The sequence below is a fragment of the Leucopleurus acutus genome (genome assembly GCF_964270905.1).
Source record: "Leucopleurus acutus genome assembly, chromosome: 3".
In the NCBI taxonomy this organism is placed as follows: Eukaryota; Metazoa; Chordata; class Mammalia; order Artiodactyla; family Delphinidae; genus Leucopleurus; species Leucopleurus acutus.
In genome coordinates, this window is record NC_139145.1 from 6,870,814 (window position 1) to 6,883,243 (window position 12,430).

At 54.2% G+C, this 12,430-nt stretch overlaps 1 protein-coding gene across 1 annotated transcript in view; it reads right to left on the reverse strand.

Moving 5' to 3' along the window:
• COL5A3 (collagen type V alpha 3 chain) overlaps positions 1-12,430 on the reverse strand; it is a gene marked incomplete at its 5' end in the record, with an annotated part of 38,490 nt that overhangs the window by 7,967 nt on the left and 18,093 nt on the right. The window contains 28 exons of the mRNA XM_082837025.1: positions 70-123; positions 613-666; positions 837-944; positions 1,143-1,196; positions 1,354-1,407; positions 1,801-1,854; positions 2,038-2,091; positions 2,756-2,863; positions 3,395-3,448; positions 3,563-3,616; positions 3,727-3,780; positions 3,971-4,024; positions 4,101-4,208; positions 4,854-4,907; positions 5,564-5,617; positions 5,707-5,814; positions 5,924-6,031; positions 6,932-6,985; positions 7,219-7,308; positions 7,482-7,589; positions 7,720-7,773; positions 7,910-7,963; positions 8,057-8,110; positions 8,528-8,572; positions 8,696-8,749; positions 8,919-8,963; positions 9,898-9,951; positions 12,250-12,303. Coding sequence (XP_082693151.1) covers positions 70-123; positions 613-666; positions 837-944; positions 1,143-1,196; positions 1,354-1,407; positions 1,801-1,854; positions 2,038-2,091; positions 2,756-2,863; positions 3,395-3,448; positions 3,563-3,616; positions 3,727-3,780; positions 3,971-4,024; positions 4,101-4,208; positions 4,854-4,907; positions 5,564-5,617; positions 5,707-5,814; positions 5,924-6,031; positions 6,932-6,985; positions 7,219-7,308; positions 7,482-7,589; positions 7,720-7,773; positions 7,910-7,963; positions 8,057-8,110; positions 8,528-8,572; positions 8,696-8,749; positions 8,919-8,963; positions 9,898-9,951; positions 12,250-12,303 — 1,854 coding nt within the window. The remainder of the gene's footprint in view (positions 1-69; positions 124-612; positions 667-836; positions 945-1,142; positions 1,197-1,353; positions 1,408-1,800; positions 1,855-2,037; positions 2,092-2,755; positions 2,864-3,394; positions 3,449-3,562; positions 3,617-3,726; positions 3,781-3,970; positions 4,025-4,100; positions 4,209-4,853; positions 4,908-5,563; positions 5,618-5,706; positions 5,815-5,923; positions 6,032-6,931; positions 6,986-7,218; positions 7,309-7,481; positions 7,590-7,719; positions 7,774-7,909; positions 7,964-8,056; positions 8,111-8,527; positions 8,573-8,695; positions 8,750-8,918; positions 8,964-9,897; positions 9,952-12,249; positions 12,304-12,430) is intronic.

The window sequence follows — 12,430 nt, forward strand, 5'->3', positions numbered from 1 at the left end:
GAGGGAGGTAAGGGTGGAGGAGAGGGGGGTTAAGTGGGGGAGGAGAATAATGGAAGGAGGTATCCTTACCTTTTCCCCCTTGAGGCCAGCATCTCCCTTCAGCCCTGGGAGGCCAGAGGGCCCCTGGAAGAAGAGTTAGGGTCAGCTGGTGAGTCTCAGACAGAAAGCCTCAAGGTCCATGTGAGTGATTGGGGGATGGTCAGATGGGAACTTACCCAGGTTTCAAACGGAATTACCAGGGAAGTGGTCATGGGGATGATGGTCAAGAAAGAGGAGGGATGATGAGAGATGAATGAAGGGGCTTGTTGGAGCACGGCCAACTTGGATGGTCCGTGGTCAACCTCAATGTAGATGGTCAGTGTAGGCTATTAAGATAGTTGGTCTGTTTGGTCAATGTAGACCATCAAGATAGAGGGTCAGTGTGTAGTCAGTGTAGACCATTGAGATGAGTGATCAGAAGAGATGCTTAGTATAGACGGTCAGGGTTGACCATCAGATGGCTAGTCAATGAGTGGTCAGTCTGCAGCGTCAGCACCCATGGTCACTAGATTCTCACTGGATGGCCAGTTTGGTTCCCAGTGCTGGGACCTCGGGGACGAAGAAGTCACTTACCAGGGGGCCAGGAGGGCCCAACTGTCCAGGAGGTCCCAGCAGGCCTGCTTCACCCTAGGGCAAAGCAGAACATGGGGGGCTGAACTCTGTCAGAACTCAGTGTGGATGTCCTGCTGCCCACCAGGGTCAGCTCCTTCTAACTATGGTGAGAAATTACAAGATGGGAGCACATAAGGAAGGCAGGATCCCCCCCGCCGCCCTGCCCCTGTTCCCACCCCACTCACCACAGGGCCGGGGATCCCTCGAAGACCCTCAGGCCCGACACGCCCAGGGGGCCCTCGAGTCCCCACTGGGCCTGTCCTCCCTGGGGGCCCGTCAGGACCTGGTTCCCCCTGAAAAGCACAGGGGCAAGGGAGGGGGCAGAGAGAGTCAGGGGGTGGCTGCCTCCCGACCCGCCAGCCAAGAACCAGCAGGGAGGGGTCGGAACTGGAGCACCCGTGGTGTCCCAGGCCTCTCCCCATTCTGATGGCCCAACTGTTGGCTGACAGGTCAGGACAAGGCCCCCCCACCCCTTGGCAGGGGGCACTCACCTTGGTACCTTTCTCCCCTTCTCTACCTTCTCGACCCGTGCGACCAGAAGGACCCTTAGGGGAGAAAGTGTGAGTGGGGGGCTGTGAGGTGAGTGGGTGCTCTGGGGATGAGTGGGGGTTTTGTAGGGGGGAGCGGGGGGCTGTGAGAGTGAATGGAACAAAGTTGGAGCCAGGGCAGCCAGGAGGTGGTGGTGGGGTACTCATCACTCACCCTTTTGCCAGGGGGCCCAGAGGGACCGGGTTCCCCAGAAGCACCAGGTGGACCCTGGAGATTATAACCAGCAGGGTAGTTGAGGATGATGGTTTCAGGATGCCTTTTTATTTTTTTTTAAACATCTTTATTGGAGTAGAATTGCTTTACAATGGTGTGTTAGTTTCTGCTTTATAACAAAGTGAATCAGTTATACGTATACATACGTCCCCATCGGGATGCCTTTGATGTGAAGACAGCCTTCCCCACATGTCACCCGGCACCAGTCATCTCCCGCCTCTACCCTCAAGCTACTCACATTCACGGTGAGGACCCAGAGAGGCAAAGCAGGTGCATCTACAAGGGCCCTGGGTACCTCATTAACCCAGTCTCCTGACCCCCCAATTCACCCACCCACCAGCCCCAACCCCCCTCTTCATGCACCACATCCTCTGTTCCCCTACTCACCAGTCCCCCCACATCTCCAGGGTCTCCCTTCTCCCCTGGGGGGCCGTCTTGACCCTGTGGTGGGAGGAACAAAGTCGGAAGGGGTCATGGGGGTACATGAGAATTTAGGGGTGAGGTTTGGAGGAATGTGAAGGTTATTTCCTCCATCGACCTTGCCCAGGTCTGTGGGGGCGTTGTGGAGATGGGAACAGAATAGGGAATATGCTAGGCTTTCGAGTAAGGAGGGGTCACACTCACCGAAACCCCAGGGTCTCCGGGGGGGCCTAGGTCTCCTGGGAGCCCTGTAAGGCCCTGGAACACAGAATGATGGATAATTATATCTCTGATTGATGGAGCGTTCATTCATTCATTCATTTAACTGTGCCCAGGCACAGCTCTGGTTGCTGGGATACACTGGTGAACAAAACACAGAATCCCAGCCCTGGTAGAAGGAACATTCTCGTGTTTAATGTGAGCTAAGTATGTTGCATGCATCATCTCACTGCATCCTCTAGGCTTGGGACTCACAGACAGAACTGACCTCAGAGAAAGGACTCGGCGAGTGGTGGGGTGGTGAGATTCAAGTCAAGGTCCCTCAGACCCCGAAGCTCCTTGCTGTCCTCCATCCCAACCCCGAGCCCCATCACCATGGTGGGAGGGGCTCCACCTCTGCCCTGATGGCAAATCCTTCATCAGCCAACTCTGACCCAGCATGAGTCTCAACCTTGACCTTCCCAGCATTGTTAGAACAACTCAGTGTGGAATCAAGTTTCCCCTACTTCAATGACATATAACCACTCCATTTTTATATTGATTCATTCAATCATTCATTTACTCAGCCATGTTCCGGGTTGCTTGTGGAATCAGCACACTGGAGGATGGGAGCCCCCCCCCCCGACTGGAAGTTGGGGAGCAGGTTCAAGGTGACACACGTGCTCCTCCCCGAGTCTCTCCCTCCATGTCCCCCAGGACTCACCACGTTCCCTTTTGCTCCATCTTCTCCAGGGGGGCCTTTCTTGCCCGGCGGTCCAGCTGCCCCAGATGGGCCTGCATCCCCCTTTTCACCAATTTCTCCCTTGGGCCCCTTTTCAGAAACAGAGTTCAGAGGTGCCTGGCCTCTCCAGGGGTCAAGGGTTAGCATACCTGGACTCGGGAATCTGGGTGGCCTGGGGCTTTCCTGGGGTTAGGGGTCAGAGTAGCCTAGACTGCCCAAGGGTCAGAGGTCAGAGGAATCTAGGATTTATAGGAGTCAGGGGTCAGGATGGTCCAGTTGCCCAGAGGTCATGGGCAAATTTGGGCTAGCCCATGTGCCACCCTGGAGTGAATCAGAAAAGGGATCCCCTCTGGGCAACTCATCCCCAAGCCAGGGCTTGTGGTTTAGATGTGAGCCCCACCTGCCTCCTCAGCCCTACACCCTTGTGCAGTGTACAACCTAGAGAACTTTGTGTAGCAACCCTGATACCTTTCAGGGCTCTGTCATCAAGATAACAGGGGATGCCTGTAGGTCCTGGACCAGTGGGTGACCTAGGGCTGCAGAGGTCATGGTGGCCCTAGGTGCCCAGGGGTCAGGGATTCCCTGAGATGGGTGCAGGGACACTGGACAAAGGTCACTCACAGGGATGCCTGGGATTCCTGGGGGTCCCGGGTCTCCAGGCTCCCCTGGCTCACCCTGCAGGAGGCAAAGTGAAGGTGAGGAGAGTTCCCATCCTGGCAGCCACCCCCAGGCAGGACTGGTTGTGCCTCCCCACCCCAGGCAGACTCCGGTTCTCTCTCTCTCTCTCACCTTCTCGCCCACTGCTCCAGGCTGACCAACTCCCCCAGGCAGCCCTGGAGGACCCTGGAGAGACAGCAAGGGGTACAGCTGGGACTGTGCAATCCCAACAGCCCCCTCTTGGGAAAGCTATGTCCTCACCTCTGAGGCATCCTGCCCTCCCCCAGAGTCCTCACCTCTGATCCGCTGGGGCCCGGGGGACCCCGAGGGCCTGGAGCTCCATGGGGACCCTGTGGGACAGTCAGAAGAGTATCCAGTGACCCCATGGTCCTTCAAAGCTCCACTAATCACAAACACCACCCTTGATGCTGGGGACCCACATGATCCTTAAAATGACAATGTGACCTGTGACCCCCCAAATTGGTTTAATGGCCACCCCCGCCCTACCACCACAACCCCATTTTCCCCCATTGTCCATACCATGGACCCTACGTCTCCAACTTCCCCCTTTTCTCCAGGAGGGCCTGGCATCCCCTGTGGAACAAAGAAGAAAACTTGGGGCACAAAGTGGGAAGGACCAGAGGCTGTATCCCCAAACTCAGACACCTACCTGCAGGCCAGGGGGGCCAATCACCCCCATGAAGCCTCTCACTCCATCATCTCCTTTCTGTCCAAAGAGGCCTGGAGGTCCCTGGCGTCCCTGAGCCCCATCTGCCCCCTGGGGGGAGGACAGGGCAAGGCACAGTTAGGGTCTGTGTCAGGGGTCGGAGAGAGGCTCAGGGTCAAAGTCAGGACTGAGGCTCAGGGTTGGGATTCAGTTTGGAGAGGGTCAGGACTGGGTTTGAAGCTGGGGATGCAGGTTAAGCATCAGAGATGAGCAATGAAGTCAAGGGCTGAGTCAAAGTTTTTCTAAAAACTTTGCATTGGGTGGTGAGTCAGGGTCAAGTTGAGGTCAGTTAAGGTGATGAGGGGAAGGTCCAGATGGGGTTGAGATGTAGGGTAGGGTTTGAGGTTAGGGCCAAGGTAGAATCAGAGTTTGAGCCCAGGTTTGGGGTCGGCATTGGAGGGTGGGTTAGGACTGGGGTTAAGGGTAAGACTGGGTCAGGTTCGGCTACTGTTGGATGTGAAGGTCAGGTCTGAGATGGGATTGAGGTTAAGGTCACAAGCAGTGTTGAGATTAGGGCTGTGATGGGGTTCAGGGGTTGAGGTCAGGATTGAGTCAGATTCTGGGGTGAGTTCATATTGAGTGTTGGCATGGAGGTAGGTCAGTGTCAGGGCTGAGTTTGGGCCTGAGTCACCATGGAGAACACTGTCCCTTCCCACTGGGGATCCAAGGGATGGCCACAAAGCTGGGATCACTCACCGGGGAGCCTGGGTGTCCCACAAGACCCCGTATCCCTGTTGGTCCAGGTGGGCCCTGGAGGAGGGAACAGAGTCAAAAACCCCTCAGGGGCTTCCCTGGTGGCGCAGTGGTTGAGAGTCTGCCTGCCGATGCAGGGGACACGGGTTCCTGCCCCGGTCCGGGAGGATCCCACGTGCCGCGGAGCGGCTGGGCCCGTGAGCCATGGCCGCTGAGCCTGCGCGTCCGGAGCCTGTGCTCCGCAACGGGAGAGGCCGCAACAGTGAGAGGCCCACGTACCGCAAAAAAAACCCCCAAAACCCCTCAGGTTCAAGATTGGGGGGGTGGAAACACTAGAGATGTCAATCACTGCACCGCTGTCCACTCCCCCCACAAAGAAGCTCCCCCAACCCTGTCTTCCTAGCTACCAACTCATGGGACCAGACAGAGCATGTGTCCTAAGTTTGGCCCATCAGAACGTTTGCCCAAAAGTCCCACCAGGACCCAGGGACTGGGCTGGCTCCCTGATGCTGGGCGCTGCGGCTGAACTTCCGGAGGGAAGCTGGGGGTGCAGTTAGCCCCTTTATTCCAGGTAGCCTGAGTGGATTCTGTTACTTGCAGGTGTCAAGATGGGTCTCATGAAGGCAGGAAGCTCCGTGGCCTCCCCCTGGCCATCCTCCACATCCCTCTCCCCTCCCCGAGGACCACCCCCCTCACTGGGGCCCCCCACTCACCGCATCCCCCTTATCGCCTTTGCTGCCTTTGTGACCTGGGGCTCCCACTTCTCCCTGCAGAGGAAACAGGATGAGGGAGGCTCATGCCTCCCTCTACCCCCATCCTCCCCCCAGCCCCTCCCCTTCCATGAACTCTCTCTCACCTTGTCCCCTTCCTCGCCAGAAGGCCCCACAGCTCCAGGGGATCCAGGAAGCCCCAGGGGCCCTGGGATCCCGTCTTTGCCAGTGGGACCAGGGGGGCCGCGTTCACCCTGATGGGCGGAGTGGAAAGGGGTATGTTGGGCCAGGGCAGAAATGAGCTCTTGGTATGTAGAGGGCTGGGTCTGGGGGATGCCTGGGGGATGGGGGGCAGGCACTTACCGGGTACCCCTTCTCGCCTGCAGGGCCAACAGGACCTTGGCCTCCACTTTGGCCAGGAAGCCCAATGCCCCCTGCTGGGCCTACAGGACCGCGCTCCCCAGGGGAGCCCTGAAAACAGGGGTGAAGGGTCAGGGATAATAGCAGCAGTGGTAATTCTCATTTATTGGAGGGTTTTCAAGCCGTCAGGCCCTGAGTTAGGTGGTTACCAGCACATCCAATCTATTCCTCCAGACAGCAGCCAGAGGGCGCTGTGAACACCTGAGTCAGCGCACATGCCTCCCCTCCCTCCCTGCCCACATCCCTCTGGGGCTGCCACCCCACTTGTTGAAAAAAAGGTTTTCCTGGCAGCCCACAAGGTCCTGCACGACTATGCTCTCATCTCCTCCCACTCACCCTAGGCTCACTCCCCTCCAGCCACACGGCCCCGCTCACTGCTTCCTCTAGCCTCAGGACTTTGCACATGCCGTTCCCTCGTCCTGGCACACTCTTCCGCCCAGACACCCACATGGCTCCTCCCTCACCGCCTTCAGGTCTCAGCTCAAATATCACCTTCTCAGGAGGCCTTCCCTGGCCTGCCTGTTTCAACGGCTCTCCCCTTCTCCCCTTTACTCTGCGCTATTTTGCCTTGTGGCATTCATCACGGCGGACCCCTATCTCCCTGGCTAGATCGCAGTAAACTCCAGGAGAAAGAAGGGTTTTGTTTGTTTGTTTGTTTGTTTTTGAAAGAAGGTTTTTAAACGCTGATGTCTGCTACGCAGGTAAGTATGTGCCCAACGGATCATCTCACTGAGATTTACGATCATCTAGGAGATGGGACTATTTTACAGACAAGGAAACGGAGGCTCGCACAGTGACACGACTGCCCAGCCAGTGAGCGGCAGAGTTGGCCGTGACCCCGACCTGTTTGGCTCCCCTAATAACAGACTTGATGAGGACAATACCCAGCTTCCCAGAAACCCTGAGACCCCTGCACCCTGCCTGCCACACAGCAGACGGGTTTACACTTACGTTAGCCCCGACGGGGCCGGGGGGGCCCTTGTCACCCTTCAAACCAGTAGGTCCCTGAGGAGGAGATGATTCACAGTCGAGAGACTCCCAGGGGTGCCCCTGGGTCCTGTCTTCACTCTGGGGGGCTCAGAGTTCCCACCCGCTTCCCGGCCACTGAGGTTCAGGGATCTGTCCCTCCTGCAGCCATTACTTTACTATCACATGTGCCCCTCCCCTGGGCCCCCCTTTCCTCCTCTGCTTCACAGCCCAGCCAGGCACATTCAGGAGGGGCTTCAAATGATACTCACTGGGTCCCCGGGGGCTCCTTGGGGACCAGGGAAGCCCCTGTGTCCAGGTGGCCCTTCCTTCCCAAAGGGTCCCAGTGGTCCCAGGTCCCCCTGGAGGAGTGCAGAAGAGGGAGGTCAGACTCCAGAGAAGAGGGTGTCTCCCCTCAATCTGTGAGTCTGGGCCCCCTGCCCCATGGTGTTGATTCTGAGCCTGGAGGTGCCGTGGGGATGTTGAGGGACCTTTGGGGTCACTTGATGAGATCTCCCATGGGGCAGGGTCTCACCTTGGCCCCCTCTCTGCCTTCCAGGCCCGGAAGACCTTGTTCACCAGGAGATCCAGGGGGGCCTGGGGGCCCCCTTTCACCCAGAGGCCCTGCTTCTCCCGTCTTTCCCTGGAGAGGAAGAAGGCTCATCTTGAATGGAGGTGGCCTGGGGTGGGGATCTGCCTGAGATCACCTCCCCCTCCCCCAAATATCCCCGAACTGGTGCAAAACTAGGGAGACCTGTGGGGTCCACTCTGACCTGAGGACCCACGACACCAGCTGGTCCAGGTGGGCCTGTCTGACCTTGGAAGCCCTGAGGAGAAACATTAAAAGGAGGTGTCATGAAAAAAAAACAAAAAACAAAAACAAAAAAAAAATGGAGGTGTCATGGAGGGGAAGAAATGGAGAGCCTAATGGGGTCATGGGTCAGAGGTCAAAGGGTTTCTCACCAATTCTCCTCTAGGTCCAGGGTGCCCACGTTGCCCGTCTTTCCCTTGGGGGCCCTGAGGGACAAGGTGGGAGAGAGTTGAGGCACAAACAAGGAGTCCCCCCACTGCCTGGCTCCCCCTTCCCCCCAGCAGGGTGAGCTCACTTACAGGGGGACCCTTTGGTCCAGAGAACCCAGGAGGGCCTTGCAGACCTGGGAGGCCCTGAAATGGAAGCAGAAATCATTCACTCATCCCTCCCGCCTGCCCCTGAGTCCCACATAATGACAACAGCATGTTGGGTGCTTCCTGCAGGCCAGGCATGGGGTCAAGCATTCTATGCACAGGAAGTCATTTCATTCACCACTGCAGCCGTTTGGGATGGGGACTGTGGTTATTCCCATTTGATAGAGTTGGAAACAGGCACAGAGAGGTTAAGTGACTCACCCAAGGTCACACCGCAGGTGAATGGCAGAGCTAAGACTTGAACTCACAGCTCTCTGACTTCAGAGGCTGTGCTTTTTCTGCATTATAATGTCTCCCCACCTTCTGGGCTTGTCTCCTACCCAGAATCACACACACACACACACACACACACACACACACACACACACTCACTCACTCACTCACTCACTCGCTCACCTTTTCTCCAGGGAACCCAGGGGCTCCGTCCTGGCCCACATCACCCTAGGATGGAATGAATGAGACTCAGGCTGCAGAACGAACTCAACGAGGAGGTATTGGGTGGGACTTGGTGAGCCCGGGGCAAAGGGCCTGCTTGGGGGGCCTGACCACCCATCCACCCCATACCTTGGGGCCTGGTTGCCCTGTGGCACCTGGTTGCCCCCTCTCTCCACGGGAGCCCTGAATAGAAAAGAAGCAAACATTGGAAGTGAGAGGGTGGGGGAGCCTAGGAGATGAGGATGAGTCCTCTGGGTCCCCCCACCATGACTACCTGAAGTAATCCAAACCCTCTTCCCGCCCACTTCTCCTCTCGTAGCCCCTCCTTCCAGCCCTGCCCCCATTTTCTTACTGGTGGTCCCCGCTCTCCTTCCAGGCCTGGCTGCCCAGCCTTCCCCTGGAATGTAAATTAGATGAGGGGGAAGCAGAAGAGGGTGATGGTGCAAATACATGACACAAACACACAAATGCACCCAGTCAGAGACCTGGAAAGATGCCTGCCCCACATTCATTTGCAAGCCTTTCACTCACACGCACGCATCAGTACAGCTTACACATGCAACTACGCAAAGATCACAGGCACCCAATTATATTATGATTGCACCTACAGGTCCACACATACAAGCACATCTGCTCACACAGACACCTATTTATCACAGCTGCATGGTATGCACACATGACTGCATGCCAACGCAGCATGCAAGGGGGGACCGCAGCTTCGAGATGACACTCGGAGCCTGTCATGTAATATGTCCCTTGCACACGTGTCTATCCAGTGTAAACACGTATGTGCATGGATTCATGTGAGGACACGGTCCTGAGAAACACAGCAGTATACAAACACTCATGTGCATATACACAATGTCCATTTACATAGCTACAGTGCACCCACAGCGAAACAACGCATGCATGTATACACAATCCCCCAGGTGTGCAGAAACACACACATATGTGTATCTCCCTATTCTTTCACACACTTCGACATACCCCCTCACACATGTATGCCCATAGTCACACAACGTACGTGCAGCTGGTGCCCTCGTTCACCCAGTCACAGGCCCCTAGGCTGCAGCACCCAGACCCCATCTAATCTGTACTGAAAGGCACACGGGAGGCACATGCGTACACAGACACGCAGGCACATTTGCTGTAATGCCAGGTGGGATCACCTACATGTGCCCTGCATTGCACATGGCAATATGTGTGCACACAAGTGCTTCCAGGCATAGACACAGCCACCTAGGGCCCCACGTGCTATCACGCACAGCCATACACTCTGTTCCTCTCATGCAAGCCCTTCCCTCTCCCCTGACCCCTGGATTGCGACTCACCCGCTTCCCTTTTTCTCCTAATGGTGCCAGGGGCCCGGGAAAGCCAGTAGATCCCTGAGTAAAGAGAATGAGAGAGAAGACATGGGTGTGAGGAGTGGATGACGTTAGCCCCTCACCGCATTCAGCCACCCCATCTTTTCAGGCATTTCCAGGCCAGTGGTTCCAGAAAGTCTTTGGCCCCTCCAGCCCCAGTGAGCAGCCCCTCCCTTGCCCACTCCATTCCAGCCACACTGGCCTCTTTAATGCTACTCAGATACCAGTACATTCCTGCCTCAGGGCCATTGCACTGGCTGCCTTTGCCTAAAATGCTCTTCTCTCAGATCCCCACAAAGCCAGCTACTCCTCATCATTTGAATCTCATTCAGACATCACCTCCTTAGAGAAGTTTTCCGCCATCATCCTGACCACCACATCCTCAAGTCATGCTCTGTTTATCACGTCCTATTTTGTTTCCCCTATAATATTTGTATTGCAATGACCCTGCTCATCTGTTTACTTATTCAATGACTAGGACATAATGCTCTGGTCTTATTCCCTACTGCCTGGCACGTGGTGGTGTCTTACTCAATACTTGTTAATTAACTGCCTCCAGTACTTGCTTTCCTGCCCATCGTCTCTTGACCTGGGGGAAAACATCATATGCTCTGATATCCCCTCTCACCCTTCACTGTGTTTTGAATCCTAGATCCATCACTAAGTTAGCTGTGTGGCCCTGGACAAATGGATTGACCCCTCTGAGCATCAGTCTCCTTTGTAGCCTGGGGATACCAACAATACCTCCTTCACAAGGTTTTCGTTAGGATTAAATGGGATATATATAGAAAGTGGGTTGTTTTTTTTTTAAAGGTACTTGGCACATAGTATGTGCTCAAGGAATATTAGCTGTCTTTGTTATTCATGCTGATTATTAGTAAGTGCTATGGACTGAATGTTTGTGTCCTTCCAAAATTCATATGCTGAAGCCTCAGTCCCTAGTGTGATAATATTTGGAGGCTGGGCCTTTGGGAAGTAAGTAAGTCATGAGGGTGGGGCCCTCGTGGATGGGATTAGTGTCTTTATAAGAAGAAGAGGAGACTAGATCTCTCTCTCTCTCTTTCTTTCTCTCTCTCTCTTTCTCTCTCTCTCTCTCTCTTTCTCTCTCTCTCTCTCTCTTTCTCTCTCTCTCTCTCCTTCTCCCTCTCCCCTATGTGAGGACAAAGACAGAAAATGTTCATCTACAAACCAGGAGAAAAGCCCTCACCAGAATCCAACCATGCTGGCACTCTGATCTCAGACTTCTGGCCTCCAGAACAAATGTCTGTGTTTAAATCACCCAGTCTAAGGTATTTTTACTCTAGCAACCCAAGCTGAATAAGACACTGACCTCAACTAGGCCAACATATCAGGCCTCCTGTAAAGTATTCATTGCTTGTTGCCCAAGACACACTGATCAGTCTTGGCCACGAGGCTTTGTTCTAACTCCCATGAATTTCTGTTCCAACAGGCTGAGTTCTGCTCTTAGTTTTGATACCTTGAGTTAATCCCAAACCTATTTATATCAGTTGCCCTTGCTATTGGGGTCATGTGACTTAATGAAACCTTATGAAATGTAGAAAGGGAAAAGAAAGATATCTGTAAAATCTAGGTTAAATGGAAAAGACTCAATGTAAAGGGAAGTAAAAAAAAACACACTGTCAAATTAGGCATGGGCAAGATAACTGCTAGATCGAGACACCAAAAGTGTGGAACTCAAGAAGGATTCTGTACTCAGATTTCTTCCCAAGTGTCTTTGCGTTTCTGCTCCACTTTATGTAACAAAAAACTATAAATCATCAGTGATGTAATATGGGTGTTGTTTAGGCAGAAAGACATGTCTTACCAATAGCCTCATTCATCAAAACATTGGCAGCCAAATGTACAGTTTTACATAAGTACATTCTAAGTTATAATTAATTCAAGATAAGTAAAATATGTATTTTTTATGATTCTCCTCCTTACTGACTTGTTTGAACCAACCTCAATCATACCAAATAAGAAGGATCCTACAGTTTTATTATCACCAAAATCATCAATTTTATCATAATCAAATTGATGAGGTAGATACTACTGGTATCTCCCTTTCGTAACTGAGAAAATGGGTTCAATAGACTTGTTCAAGATCATTTAGCAGGTAAGGTGTGACTTACTCAAGGTCACTTAGCAGATAAGGCTGGGTATTTGAGCCTAAGTTTGTCTGATGCCAAAGCCCACATCTTACACTTTCAGTGCCCCTGGGGTGGACAGCTCACACCCTCAGACCACAGCCTGGACCCCCAGATGTTAATCAGTCTCTGAACCCTGCCCTTGCCCACCACCCTCCTGCTAGCTTCTGACCTTAGGGCCTGGACGTCCTGGGTAACCTGGGAGACCCGGCACCCCAAGCTTGCCCTGCAGAGAGATTATGGGACAAAGGTCAGAGACTGCAACTTGGAGGTAAGTGGGGGAGGGGCAGGAAGGCTGGGGCATGGTTGCAGGGGTAGGAGGGGGGGATTCAGGGAAACATGGGTTCAAGTCC